Source organism: Phocoena phocoena, chromosome 6 (assembly GCF_963924675.1).
Source record: "Phocoena phocoena chromosome 6, mPhoPho1.1, whole genome shotgun sequence".
NCBI lineage: Eukaryota > Metazoa > Chordata > Mammalia > Artiodactyla > Phocoenidae > Phocoena > Phocoena phocoena.
Genome location: NC_089224.1, coordinates 105985437 through 106001042, shown reverse-complemented (window position 1 = coordinate 106001042; position 15606 = coordinate 105985437). Strand labels below are relative to the sequence as shown.

The following is a 15606-nucleotide window of genomic DNA, read 5'->3' as shown; positions in this document are numbered from 1 at the left end:
TTAACCACTGCGCAACCAGAGAAGTCCCTCTATTGGTAATTCTTGTCTGATCCAATCTTTACTAAAATGGTTGTATCATGTTGATGTTTCACAGTCTTTATTAAGTACTTTGATAAATGTCCTACCACTGAATTTATCAGCCTTTTCCTTTGTTGTTTACACATTTTGTTTTTATAAAGACTATTCTCAAACTACTAAAGATATTTCCTAACATTTTCTTCTGAAAATTCCTTACTTATTCCTAATTATTAAGTATTTTAAACAGTATTTTAAGTATTTCAAGCAATAAAGAATAAATCAAATTCGCATACTTTAAATCTAGCTAAAACAGTATTGCTCTAGTTGCCTGTTATCAGTGGGTTTCCATTTTTTTTTGCAAGGACAGATGCTTTTACTTCCCTGCTTTGTTGTCCTTGGTAATTTTTTTTCTTTTAATTTTTGAATTTTATTTAATTTATTTTTTTATACAGCATGTTATTAGTCATCAATTTTATACACATTGGTGTATACATGTCAATTCCAATCACCCAATTCAGCACACTACCATTCCCACCCCGCTGTGGTTTTCCCCTCTTGGTGTCCATACGTTTGTTCTCTACATCTCTGTCTCAACTTCTGCTCTGCAAACCATTTCACCTGTACCATTTTTCTAGGTTCCACATACATGCAATAGTATACGATATTTGTTTTTCTCTTTCTGACTTACTTCACTCTGTATGACAGTGTCTAGATCCATCCACGTCTCTACAAATGACGCAATTTCCTTCCTTTTTATGGCTGAGTAATATTCCATTGTATATATGTACCATATCTTCTTTATCCATTTGTCTGTCGATGGGCATTTGGGTTCCTTCCATGACCTGGCTATTGTAAACAGTGCTGCAATGAACATTGGGGTGCACGTGTCTTTTTGAATTATGGTTTTCTCTGGGTATATGCCCAATAGTGGGATTGCTGGATCATATGGTAATTCTATTTTTAGTTTTTTAAGGAACTTCCATACTGTTCTCCAGAGAGGCTGTATCAATTTACATTCCCATCAACATTGCAAGAGGGTTCCCTTTTCTCCACACCCTCTCCAGCATTTGTTGTTTGTAGATTTTCTGATGATGCCCATTCTAACTAGTGCGAGGTGACACCTCACTGTAGTTTTGATTTGCATTTCTCTAATAATTAGTGATGTTCAGCAGCTTTTCATGTGCTTCTTGGCCATCCATATGTCTTCTTTGGAGAAATGTCTATTTAGGTCTTTTGCCCATTTTTGGATTGGGTTGTTTGTTTCTTTAATATTGAGCTGCATGAGCTGTTTATATATATTGGAGATTAATACTTTGACCATTGATTCATCTGCAAATACTTTCTCCTGTTCTGAGCTTGTCTTTTCATCTTCTTTATGGTTTCCTTTCTGTGAAAAGCTTTTAAGTTTCATTAGGTCCCATTTGTATATTTTTGTTTTTATTTCCATTACTCTAGGAGGTAGATCAAAAAAGATCTTGCTGTAATTTATGTCAAAGAGTGTTCTTCCTATGTTTTCCTCTAAGAGTTTTATAGTGTCTGGCCTTACATTTAGGTCTCGAATCCATTTTGAGTTTATTTCTGTGTTTGGTGCTAGGGAGTGTTCTAATTTCATTCTTTTACATGTAGCTGTCCAGTTTTCCCAGCACCACTTATTGAAGAGACTGTCTTTTCTCCATTGTATATCCTTGCCTCCTTTGTCATAGATTAGTTGACCATAGGTGCGTGGGTTTATCTCTGGGCTTTATATCTTGTTCCATTGATCTATTTTTCTGTTTTTGTGCCAGTACCATATTGTCTTGATTACTGTAGCTTTGTAGTATAGTCTGAAGTCAGGGAGTCTGATTCCTCCAGCTCCATTTATTTCCCTCAAGACGGCTTTGGCTATACAGGGTCTTTTGTGTCTCCATACAAATTTTAAGATTTTTTGATTTAGTTCCATAAAAAATGCCATTGGTAATTTGATAGGGATTGCACTGAATCTGTAGATTGCTTTGGGTAGTATAGTCATTTTCACAATATTGATTCTTCCAATCCAAGAACATGGTATATCTCTCCATCTGTTGATATCATCTTTAATTTCTTTCATCAGTGTCTTAGAGTTTTCCGCATACACGTCTTTTGTCTCCCTAGGTAGGTTTGTTCCTAGGTATTTTATTCTTTTTGTTGCAATGGTAAATGGGAGGGTCTCCATAATTTCTCATTCAGATTTTTCATCATTAGTGTATAGGAATGCAAGAGATTTCGGTGCATTAATTTTGTATCCTGCTACTTTACCAAATTCATTGATTAGCTCTAGTAGTTTTTTGGTGGCATCTTTAGGATTCTATATGTATAGTATCATGTCATCTGCAAACAGTGACAGTTTTACTTCTTCTTTTCCAATTTGGATTCCTTATATTTCTTGTTCTTCTCTGATTGCTGTAGCTAGGACTTCCAAAACTATGTTGAATAATAGTGGTGAGAGTGGACATCCTTGTCTTGTTCCTGATCTTAGAGGAAATGCTTTCAGTTTTTCACCATTGAGAATGATGTTTGCTGTGAGTTTGTCATATATGGCCTTTACTATGTAGAGGTAGGTTCCCTCTATGCCCACTTTCTGGAGAGTTTTTATCATAAATGGGTGTTGAATTTTGTCAAAAGCTTTTTCTGCATCTATTGAGATGATCATATGGTTTTTCTTCTTCAATTTGTTAATATGGTGTATCACATTGATTGATTTGCATATACTGAAGAATCCTTGCATCCCTGGGATAAATCCCACTTGATCGCGGTGTATAATCTTTTTAATGTGTTGTTGGATTCTGTTTGCTACTATTTTGTTGAGAATTTTTACATCTATATTCATCAGTGATATTGGTCCGTAATTTTCTTTTTTTGTAGTACCTTTGTCTGGTTTTGGTATCAGGGCGATGGTGGCCTCATAGAATGAGTTTGAGAGTGTTCCTTCCTCTGTAATTATTTGGAAGAGTTTGAGAAGGATGGGTGTAAGCTCTTCTCTAAATGTTTGATAGAATTCACCTGTGAAGACATCTGGTCCTGGACTTTTCTTTGTTGGAAGATTTTTAATCACAGTTTCAATTTCATTACTTGTGATTGGTCTGTTCCTATTTTCCATTTCTTCCTGATTCAGTCTTGGCAGGTTATGCAATTCTAAGAATTTGTCCATTTCTTCCAGGCTGTCCATGTTATTGGCATAGAGTTGCTGGTAGTAGTCTCTTAGGATGCTTTGTATTTCTGCTGTGTCTGTTGTAACTTCTCCTTTTTCATTTCTAATTTTATTGATTTGGGTCCTCTGCCTCTTTTTCTTGATGAGTCTGGCTAATGGTTTTTCAATTTTGTTTATCTTCTCAAAGAACTAGCATTTAGTTTGCTATTGTTTTCTTTGTTTCTATTTCATTTATTTCTGCTTTGATCTTTATGATTTCTTTCCTTCTGCTAACTTTGGGTTTTGTTTGTTCTTCTTTCTCTAGTTCCTTTAGGTGTAAGCTTAGATTGTTTATTTGAGATTTTTCTTGTTTCTTCAGGTAGGCTTGTATAGCTATAAACTTCCCTCTTAGAACCACTTTTGCTGCATCCCATAGGTTTTGGATCGTCGTGTTTTCATTGTCACTTGTCTCTAGGTAGCTTTTGATTTCCTCTTTGATTTCTTCAGTGATCTCTTGGTTATTTAGTAATGTATTGTTTAGGCTCCACGTGTTTGTGTTTTTTACGTTCTTTTCCCTGTAATTGATTTCTAATCTCATTGCATTGTGGTCAGAAAAGATGCTTAATATGATTTCAACATTCTTAAATTTACTGAGGCTTGATTTGTGACCTAAGATGTGATCTATCCTGGAGAATGTTCCGTGTGCACTTGAGAAGAAAGTGTAATCTGCTGTTTTTGGATGGAATGTGCTAAAAATATCAATTAAATCTATCTGTTTGGTGCTACTGTGTCACTTAAAGCTTCTGTTTCCTTATTTATTTTCATTTTGGATGATCTGTCCACTGGTGTGAGGTGTTAAAGTCCCCCACTATTATTGTGTTACTGTCGATTTCCTCTTTTACAGCTGTTAGCAGTTGCTTTATGTATTGAGGTGCTCCTATGTTGGGTGCATATATATTTCTAATTGTTATATCTTCTTCTTGGATTGATCCCTTGATCATTATGTAGTGTCCTTCCTTGTCTCTTGTAACATTCTTTATTTTAAAGTCTATTTTATCTGATATGAGTATTGCTACTCCAGCTTTCTTTAGATTTCCATTTGCATGGAATATCTTTTTCCATCCCCTCTCTTTCAGTATGCATGTGTCTCTAGGTCTGAAGTGGGTCTCTTGCCGACAGCATATATATGGGTCTTGTTTTTGTATCCATTCAGCAAGCCTGTGTCTTTTGGTTGGAGCATTTAATCCATTCACGTTTAAGGTAATTATTGATATGTATGTTCCTATGACTATTTTCTTAATTGTTTTGGGTTTGTTTTCGTAGGTCCTATTCTTCTCTTGTGTTTCCCACTTAGAGAAGTTCCTTTAGCATTTGTTGTACAGCTGGTTTGGTGGTGCTGAATTCTCTTAGCTTTTGCTTGTCTGTAAAGCTTTTGATTTCTCCATCCAATCTGAAAGAGATCCTTGCCGGGTAGAGTAATCTTGGTTGTAGGTTCTTCCCTTTCATCACTTTAAGTATATCATGCCATTCCCTTCTGGCTTGTAGAGTTTCTGCTGAGAAATCAGCTGTTAACCTTATGGGAGTTCCCTTGTATGTTATTTTTTCATTTTTCCCTTGCTGCTTTCAATAATTTTTCTTTGTCTTTAATTTTTGCCAAATTGATTAGTATGTGTCTCGGCATGTTTCTCCTTGGGTTTATCCTGTATGGGACTCACTGCACTTCCTGGACTTGGGTGGCTATTTCCTTTCCAATGTTAGGGAAGTTTTCGACTATAATGTCTTCCAATATTTTCTCTGGTCCTTTCTCTCTCTCTTCTCCTTCTGGGACCCCTATAATGCGAATGTTGTTGCGTTTAATGTCCCATGGGTCTCTTAGGCTGTCTTCATTTCTTTTCATTCCTTTTTCTATATTCTGTTCCACAGCAGTGAATTCCACCATTCTGTCTTCCAGGTCACTTATCCGTTCTTCTGCCTCAATTATTCTGCTATCGATTCCTTCTAGTGTAGTTATCATTTCAGTTATTGTATTGTTCATTTCTGTTTGTTTGTTCTTTAATTCTTCTAGGTCTTTGTTAAACATTTCTTGCATCTTCTCGATCTTTGCCTCCATTCTTTTTCTGAGGTCCTGGATCATCTTCACTATGATTATTCTGAATTCTTTTTCTGGAAGGTTGCCTATCTCCACTTCATTTAGTTGTTTTTGTGGGGTTTTATCTTGTTCCTTTGTCTGGTACATAGCCCTTTGCCCTTTCATCTTGTCTATCTTTCTGTGAATGTGGTTTTTGTTCCACAGGCTGCAGGATTGTAGCTCTTCTTGTTTCTTCTGTGTGCCCTCTGGTGGATGAAGCTATCTAAGAGGCTTGTGTAAGTTTCCTGATAGGAGGGACTGGTGGTGGGTAGAGCTGGCTGTTGTTCTGGTGGGCAGAGCTCAGTAAAACTTTAATCCGCTTGACTGTTGATGGGTGGGGCTGGGTTCCCTCCCTGTTGGTTGTTTGGCCTGAGGCAACCCAAAACTGGAGCCTACCTGGGCTCTTTGGTGAGGCTAATGACAGACTCTGAGAGGGCTCACGCCACGGAGTACCTCCCAGATTTTCTGCTGCCAGTTTCCTTGTCCCCAAGGTGAGACACAGCCATCCCCTGCCTCTGCAGGAGACCCTCTAACACTAGCAGGTAGGTCTGGTTCAGTCTCCCCTGGGGTCACTGCTCCTTCTCCTGGGTCCCAATGCACACACTACTTCGTGTGTGCCCTCCAAGAGTGGAGTCTCTGTTTCCTCCAGTCCTGTCAAAGTCCTGCAATCAATTTCCACTAGGCTTCAAAGCCTGTTTCTCTAGGAATTCCTTCTCCCGTTGCCAGACCCCCAGGTTGGGATGCCTGACGTGGGGCTCAGAACCTTCAGTCCAGTTGGTGGACTTCTGTGGTCTAAGTGTTCTCCAGTCTGTGAGTCACCCACCCAGAAGTTATGGGATTTGATTTTACTGTGATTGCACCCCTCCTACCATCTCATTATGGCTCCTCCTTTGTCTTTGGATGTGGGGTATCTTTTTTGGTGAGTTGCAGTGTCTTCCTGTCAATGACTGTCCAGCAGCTAGCTGTGATTCTGGTGTTCTCGCAAGAGGGACTGAGAGCATATCCTTATACTCCACCATCTTGGTTCCTCTCCCAGGTTTCAATATTTTAAAGTTAGCTTTGTATAGGAACAACTGTTTTTTAATTATTCTTTTTCTCAGCAGTTTCTTTTTTTAAAAAATAAATTTATTTATTTATTTTTGGCTGCAGTGCGTCTCTGCTGCATGCAGACTTTCTCTAGTAGTGGCGAGCAGGGGCTGTTCTTCGTTGCGGTGCGTGGGCTTCTCATTGCAGTGGCTTCTCTTGTTGCGGAGCATGGGCTCTAGGTGCGTGGGCTTCAGTAGTTGTGGCACGTGGGCTCAGTAGTTGTGGCTCGTGGGCTCTAGAGGGCAGGCTCAGTAGTCGCGTAGCACAGGCTTAGTTGCTCCGCAGCATGTGGGATCTTCCTGGACCAGGGCTCGAACCTGTGTCCCCTGCTTTGGCAGGTGGATTCTTAACCACTGCGCCACCAGGGAAGTCCCATGAACAACTTCTGAATTCTAAATTTTATTGTATTTTAGTATGATGTATATTTAAAACACTGCTTTTTCTATTTAGAAATTAGTTCACCTGTCAGGTCTGGAATATTCTCTGCTTTCATTTCTAAACAACTTAAACAAAAGAATACTAATTAAAGGGGGGAAAGGGGTAGTGGTGGTGGTGGTGGGATGAACTGGGAGATTGGGATTTACATATATACACCAATATGTATAAAATGGATAACTAATAAGAGCCTGCTGTAGAAAAATAATATTCAAATCAATAAATAAAATTAAAAAGCAAAAAAAAGATACTAATTTAAAAGGCTAGCAACTGGATTTCCCTGGAGGTCCAGTGGTTAGGACTCTGCACTTCCACTGCAGGGGGCACAGGTTCGATCCCTGGTCAGGGAACTGAGACCCCGCATGCTGCACAGTGTGGCAAAAAAAAAAAAAGGCTAGCAACTGATGTCTTCAATAGTGAAAATTTTCACTATTGCTTTCACATCAGAGATGTGGGGGAAAAGGGAATGGTTGAGTGGAAATAACATTTTTAAGCATTAAAAAGGTACAAAGGAGAGGAAATTGTCACAATTTACATCGAATCTTCCACTGATTGCTGAAATTCTCCACTTGAAAAGCTGATCTGGGAGAAAAGAAGGTCATAAAGTCTGCTTTTTAGACAGAGAAATATGTCTATGTCTATATTATTTCTATCTCAAGCAATTACTAAAATATTTCCAAAACGAACAAAGCTATTTTTCTATAGAAAACCAGTGAAATGAACATGGTAATTAACTATTTTTTAAAAATCTGTAAACGGGATCCTAGCCTATTTTAGAAGTACAGCAAAGCCTCCCTAGTTCAGAATAGTCAGAAGGAAACTTCTCTCACTCATTACACAAGCATGTGTTAAGAATCCTACATCACACACACAAGATGCTAGTACACCCAATGAAAAACTAGGATTATATTGATTTTCAAAAAATGTATATAATCTGTGTTATTCTCCAATGGTGAATATGTTATAGAAGTAAAAAAGAAAAGCAAGAAAAGGAGCGGAAGCATGAAACACCTTAGTTTAAACTGGACCCACAAATATCTGAGTTCTAAGTCAGAGAGCTCTTGTGCGAGGAGGAAAACTGACTTGGCATCATCAGCTGGTGCTCAGTACGAGCCCGATCCTTTCACTAATGTTCAGGGGAAATGCTCACACCAGAAAACATCCACTTGAAGTGAATATACTTTAAATTTCATCTTCCCTATCTGACCCAGCATATTATACTGTTCCTTAGTATTTCAAGTGGCAGTGAGTACTACATAGCCCAGATAGTGATTTTTTTTTTTCTGATCTATGTAGTTTTTGTATTAATTGAGGTATAGCTGATTTATATGTTCTTTTTCAGATTCTTTTCCATTATAGGTTATTACAAGATACTTAATACAGTTCCCAGTGCTATACAGTAGTAGGTGCTTGTGGTAGTAATGTTTTATATAGTATATGTCTTCATAAACTGGTAGCCCAAATCAATTATATTCCATTTCAAACTGAGCAAAAGGAATCAAGACATGCCACTATATCATAAGGGAGTGACAATAACTATTAAATGAAATCTTAATTATAAATCTAAGATTGCTCTGGAGGTTCTATGGAAAGTAATGCCAAAATAAGAGCTAAAAATTTTCTCAAACCCAGACCATATTCCCTTAAATAACAATGACTTAAAATACTGATATGATGCAGCTACTATGGGAAACATTGTGGAGGTTCCTCAGAAAACTAAAAATAGAATTACCATATGATCCAGCAATCCCACTCCTGGGCATATAGCCGGACAAAACCATAATTCAAAAATATACACACACCCCTATGTTCACAGCAGCACTATTCACAACAGCCAAAACATGGAAATCACCTAAATGTCCACTGATGAATGAATAGAGAAGATGTGCTACATATATACAATGGAATACTATTCAGTCATAAAAAAGTATGAAATAATTCCATTTGCAACGTGGATGCAACTAGAGATTATCCTACTAAGTGAAGTAAGTCAGAAAGAGAAAGACAGGGACTTCCCTGGTGGTCCAGTGGCTAAGACTCTGCACTCCCAATGCAGGGGGCCCCGGGTTCGAGCCCTGGTCAGGGAACTAGAGCCCACATGCTGCAACTAAGAGTTCATGTGCTGCAACTAAAAGATCCCGAGTACCACAACGAAGACCCTGCATGTGGCAACGAAGATCCCGAGTGCTGCCAGGAAGACCCGGTGCAGCCAAATAAATAAATAAATATTGAAAAAAAAAGAAAGAAAGAAAGAAAGAGAAAGACAAATACCATATGATATCACTTATATGTGGGATCTAAAATATGGCACAAATGAACCTATCTACAAAACAGAAAGAGACTCACAGACACAGTGAACAGACTTGTGGTTGCCAAGGAGGAGGTGGGTGGGGGAGAGAAGGACTGGGAGTTTGGGATTAGCAGATGTCAACTATTATATATAGCATGGATTAACAGCAAGGTCCTACTATATAGCACAGGGAACTATATTCAATATCCTGTGATAAACCATAATGGAAAAGAATATAAAAAAAAGAACGTCTGTGTATACCTGAGTCACTTTGCTGTACAGCAGAGACTGGCACAACATTGTAAATCAGCTATACTTCAATAAAAATAAATAAATTAAAATAAAATGAAAATAAAATACCGATATGAAACTTTCACTGGACTGTGAAGGGGATCTTTAGAATCTTGAACTTCAAATATATAGGAGTATTTATTTAGAGGCTACTTTAAAATTTATGTCATGTGACCTCTAGGGACCACTGAAATTTCTGGAAAGGGTCAGCTTTTCCTTAAATGCCACTCCAAGAACTGGTTGGTGACTACCACATTTGCATGCTATAAAGAAATGTTATTCAAATGACAATCTATAAACAACAATATGAGTATTAAATAAATTATATTTTAGAGCTAATTCCAATAGGATATACTTATTTTTTAAGGAGGTACAGTTGCTTGTTTAATTATTTGTTTCCAACCCTCAATCTAAAATACAAGTTTATCTGCCTAAAACTAAGTGTATTTTTGTTAGAAGATGACAGCTAACTTTAGGGGCACAATTTATTACAAACAGACATTTAAAACAACAAAAACAAAAAAAGCGGGGATAGGCATGACCTTAATTCTTCTATTTAATGGATAACAAGAAAGCAAAGAAATCTTTGAGACCCAAATATCATAGCATGGTTTTCAAGAAAGGACTTGGTGAATTCCTCAAACTTTCACCATAGGGCTATATTAAATTTCCTTTCGGCAACAAATAAATTGCTTTCTCACTGGTGGAAGCTTAGACCAGTCATCTAAATCAGGAAAGCAGAACTACATGCCGTACTGAAGAGTCACGTAAGTGTAAAACCACATCTCTCCCCATGGCATGTTTATGTTTTTTTCTATAGATTTCCACGAGGGCAGCGGGTGATTACCTTGATTCCTTGACATTTAGGATTAAAAGAAATTATCTAAGCTTTAAAAGCTCGCATAAAAATGTGGAAATATCTATATTTTCTTTATATCTCCTTTGATGATGAAACATTTGGATATGAAATTTGATAAGAATGCCCTGAAGAGGAAATAGGGTTCCTATAATCAATGGGGAAACAAGACAGACCCATGGAGTCCTGTCGCACCTGTGACACTGTGATGCTGCATTTCTTGGCCAGCTCCTCTTTGGCTTCTTCACTGGGGTAGGGGTTGCTGAGGTGTGAGTAAAAGTATTCATTCAAGATTTCTGTGGCCTGTTTACTGAAGTTACGCCTTTTTCGTCTATGAAAGAACCAAAAAGAGAATTGTCGTTATAATCAACATTAACCAAAGAGGGATGTACTACTTAGAATCACACAAAAAAGTTCGCTTTCTGTTTTTAAACATTCTTAGGGTGTAATTAATCACCATGATGTTGTAAATTATACTCTCTGCGTCCTCCAAAGAACTATCCAACTCACGTGAAGATGTAGGATAACTAAGAAAAATACTAGAATGTGAAGCACAATTAACTTCATTCTTTAATTTGTTCAACAAATACTTATTGAGGATCTAATGTGTTCTAGATACTCAGTGAGGATCCAGTTGGAACAAAACAGAGAAGGTCTATTAGGGAGCTCACAGGGGATTAGAGGGTTAAGAGAGAGAGTAGAAAGTTAGGGGAAAGAAAAACATTAGACAAGCAACACAGAAATTAATAATTATAAATTACGGTAACTATGTCCAGTATCACGAAGGAAAAGAATAATGTATAATGGAAGTGTCTAAGAAGGAAACCTAACACAGATTATGGAGTCAGGAAAGGTTTCCTTGGAAGAGTGACATTTAATCTGAGGCCTGGAGAATGTGTATAACTTAGTCAGACAAAGAGTAGAAGGAAGAGGAATGAGCAGAGGGAATGGTCTTCAAACAGGAAAAAAGTTCGGAAAGTCCAAAGTGCTAGAGGAGGCTGGAGCACAGTAAAAACAGGGAACATGTGAGATGAGTCTGGAAGGATGGACAAGGGCCAGATTACACAGGCTTAGTGGACCCCATATGGATTTCTGAATTTTATTTTAAGTGCAATCGGAAGTATTAAAGGTTTTAAGTTTTACATTTTAAAAAGATTATTTTGACTACTGAGAACAGCTGAAGGAGGGGATGAAAGGAAATGTAGAGATATTTAAGGAGACAACTACAGTGGTCAAATTGAGAGATGATGGTAACTTGGCATAGGGAGAGAATAATGGAAATAAAAAGATTCAAGGTCAATTTGAAAGGCAAAAGCAATAGGACTTGATAATAAATTGGATGGGGGGGTGGGTGGGGAAGACAGAGAAGGAAGGTAAGGGAAAAAAAATACATCAAGGATTTCTGGATTTTTCTGCTTCAGCCAACTGCCTGGACTGAGGTATGGTTTGCTTAACAGGGAAAGAGTAGGGGAGGACAAATTCTTTGTTTTTACTGGGAGGGGGTGGCGGAATGTCAGAAGATCAAGTATTTGTTGACAATTTATTTCAAATAGCAAAAATGTCATTTACATTTGGGTTTTATTTTGAAGATTTTAAAGAATTCCAGCCTTAAAATTAGCATTTGTCAGATTTCACTTGAAATTAAATTTTCCAGTAACTGGAAAACACTTTCCCCAAACAATTTTCTTAATATTGCCTTACAAATAATTTTAATGATCTTAATTGTGATATCCTATACTCAGGAAAGACAGCGTCAGTAGGCAGTTGTAAATGTGTATACCCTATGAGATTCTTCAAGTTAAAATGATGTCACTAACGTGGCAGGTTAAGTATGTGATCTATGTTTCAACATTCAGGGAGAGTCAAGGGAGCAAGAAATCTCGGTCTGATCAAAACATCTCAAGTTATGAGCCCTGAAACTTCTTAATTTCAATAATTTTTTGGAAGGTTAAACCATTGTTTCCTGAGGGATGAAGAATAGATTCAGGATCTATTTGGGAATTAAAATCAACAGGATTTGATGATGAACTGGATGGGGGAGGTGGTGAGGGAAGACAGATGAAAGAGAAGTACACCAAGAATAGCAATCAGCATTTTTGCAGGAGTCAGGCATTGCTTGACAAGAAAAACAAAGCCCTGACCTGGGGCACTTTGAAAAGGCACAGTCTGATGAGTGGGTAGCTGGATGAATAGGATGGAAAAGGTCTAGAATAGATACTGAAACTGTCAAACTTACAGATAATTACCTGGCCCACAGATAATGTTTGTTGAGACAACACAATAATGACCGGCTCATAAAAATCTAAGTTTCTGGCTTCTTATGAAAAATTGGAAGATCAGCCACACCAGGCCCACATCATCAGAAGGCAACCACAGGCTAAAGCTAAGTGATGGCTGTCCCCTCAGATATGTACCCGTCTGCTCTAATCCTCACTGCCCCTCATCCAGCCCCTCCCCTCAATTCCGTTATATGTAAGTACGTGAGCTTGTGACTCAGTCTAAAACATGAAATCCAGCAGCAAGACCGGGTACAGTGGAGCAGACCACACAAGGGCATTTCTTTGGAAAATGAGGACTTACAAAAGGGGGAATGAGCAGAAACATACTGAGAAAGCAGAAATAAGTTTGGCTCATTTATTGACTTTACCTAGGAGTGGTTTTAGAAAACATCAAAAAACCTCAGAGAACAAATTTATGGGCGGAACAGAATACCTTACTCCAGACAGTCTGGCTGCATCCAAACTACGGCACTTCTACTAGAAGAGTAGAGGGACCTACACAAATTTATTCCTAACTGTTCTGCACCAGTACATACTTCGGCTTGTCCAATTACCAAGAAAATGTGAGTATGGCTTTACAAAAAGCCAGAGTGAGCAAGGGAATCATATATCTGAATGAGCATGTTTGCCTAGAGCAGAAAAACCGTGCCTTCTCAGTGTAGAGGGCTTGCTAAGACGCACTACAAGAATAGATGGAAGCAAAACTCAGTATTTGCATTCACTTGAAGGCGTAAGAGAGAACTCGGTCTAATACTTCATTTATTTTTTAGAAAAACATTCTGTAGAAAATGCCCATTAAGCATTTCCCCTAAGTTTCATTCCCCCCAGGGTTCACCACACTCTAAATGGCTATGCCTCAGGCCAGTGTGCATCAGTCCCAGGGCTGTGTCCCATCAGCATCACATTACTGACGGCAGTCTCTGTGGGAGAAGGGGCTCTGCTCCAAGCTCTGCCACCTTCTCACCCTGGCTCTGCTCACTCTGGCTTGTTAACTTACTTTCTCTTCTTGGAAGAAAAATAAATCATTTAGGTGTATACATTATGAATGCAGTTATGTTTAAAAAAAAAGAGCATGCATGTTGATAAGAATGGGAAAGTATCCGCAGAAATAAGGATAGCAATTGTGTTAGAAAAGATTCCTTTCTGAAGAAAGTACTTTTAAATATCTTTGTTATGTAATGCTTTTAATTAAAATGCTCAACGTTGACAATTTAAAAATGTTTTTTGTTTTTTGATGCTACTTCCTTAACTCTTTGAGCTATTATAAGTAGTAAGTGGAAATATTCATTCATCTGGTTAGTCAACAAATTATTTTTCTGCAGCCTACTATGTGTAAGACACTTGCTGGAATTGTGGGGAATCTAAACGTGTAAGACTTGGCCATTGCTTTCAATGACAATGTGACTTACTTGGGAAGAGAAGAAATAATCCTGAAAAACTGCAATAAAGGCAGTCTGCATGAACTTCGGTCTGGAAAATTGTATAAACATAGTATCAGTGTTTAAGAGACGGCAAGGATGAGTCCAATGGAGTGCTTAAAGTAGGCTTCCTAAAAAGGGAGCATTTAGGCCAGGCCTGAAAGGCTGAGCAAGGTCTCACTAATGCAACCAACATGAGCACCAGCTCTGTCCCAGGCTCCGTGCTACACGCCCTCACAGATGACAATTCATTACTGGTGACCAAGTTGGGGAAATGGTCGGGAGAACAGGGTTTGCTGTGGAAGGCTGGAGGTGGAGGTTGAGGGGTGGTGGTGGAAGAGGTGGTTAGGCAGAAGAAAAGAATTCTCGTCAGAGGAGACAGATGAGACCAAGAGGTATCGCATTTTGGATTAAACACAGGAAAGAACGATTTAGTGATATATTAAGAGCACTAAAAATGTTCACATTTTGATCTAATAATACCATTTCTGAGAATTAATCCTTAGGAAATAATTCTAAAGATCAAAAAGGTTGAATGCATAGACTTTCACTGGAAGACTAATTCCAATAAAAATCTGTCTAAAATAGTACCTTCCCTCCATCATTTTCTCTCCCTTTACCTTGCTTTTATTTTTCCTCATGGCACTTACCATTCTATCACATTTCGTTACATTATTGAACAGAATACTACAGCATATTTGTTTACTTGTTTATTGTCTGTTTCCCCAAGTAGAATGTAAACTCAATTGGGGCGAGTATGTTAACCTATCTTGTTTACCTTTATAGCCTCAGCACAAATAAATATTTGTAGAAAGAAAGAAGAAAGGAATTGGAAGGAAGGAAGAAGTTATCATGGAAATTAATAGGGACAACTAAATGCTCAAAAATGAAGAAATGGCTAATTATTTATCATATATCCATCTGGCAGACTTCAGCAATTAACATTTAAAATAGGAGTTTATACTATATGAAAAATGTTTACCTAGTCATGGTAAATTTTTTTTTTTTCTTGCAGTTCGCGGGCCTCTCACTGTTGTGGCCTCTCCCGTTGCGGAGCACAGGCTCCGGACGCGCAGGCTCAGCGGCCATGGCTCACGGGCCCAGCCGCTCCGCGGCATGTGGGATCCTCCAGGACAGGGACATGAACCCGTGTCCCCTGCAGCGTTAGGCGGACTCTCAACCACTGCGCCACCAGGGAAGCCCCATGGTAAATTTTTTAAAAAGCAAACCAAATTATGCATATTGTACCATCACAAAGAACATTTAAAAAAAAAAAAACGTACCACAAACCAGAAAGAAATATACTAAAATGTTCACAGTGACTTTTTTTTCCATTGGGTGGTAAAAAAGTGATTGTCTTTTATCCCTCGTCCTTCTTTCTATTCTATACATTTTACAACGTTTCCACAGTGACCTTGGTATTTTTTAAATAGGAAAAATATAAAATAAATCTTAACAACAAAAAAGTAATTTGGGCGGGGGCAGGTCACATAAGGCCTTAAATGCCAGGTTAAGTAGTGTGCATGTGAGTTACCCAGCATTGAAAAGCTGCTATGGGGTTCCCTGGTGGCGCAGTGGTTGAGAGTCCGCCTGCCGATGCAGGAGACGCGGGTTCGTGCCCCGGTCCGGGAGGATCCCACATGCCGCGGAACGGCTTGGC

General features: G+C 38.4%; 1 protein-coding gene across 6 annotated transcripts in view; it reads right to left on the bottom strand.

Annotated features, from left to right (window-relative positions):
• The window catches only part of PBX3 (PBX homeobox 3), a 230906-nt gene that overhangs the window by 33777 nt on the left and 181523 nt on the right, over positions 1 to 15606 (bottom strand). For 5 of the 6 annotated variants that reach the window (XM_065878600.1, XM_065878599.1, XM_065878596.1 and 2 more), the window contains one exon: positions 10445 to 10580. In XM_065878600.1, coding sequence (XP_065734672.1) covers positions 10445 to 10580 — 136 coding nt within the window. Of the gene's footprint in view, positions 1 to 539; positions 560 to 2088; positions 2111 to 10444; positions 10581 to 15606 lie in introns of all 6 variants that reach the window. The other variant, XM_065878595.1, reaches the window with a different exon arrangement.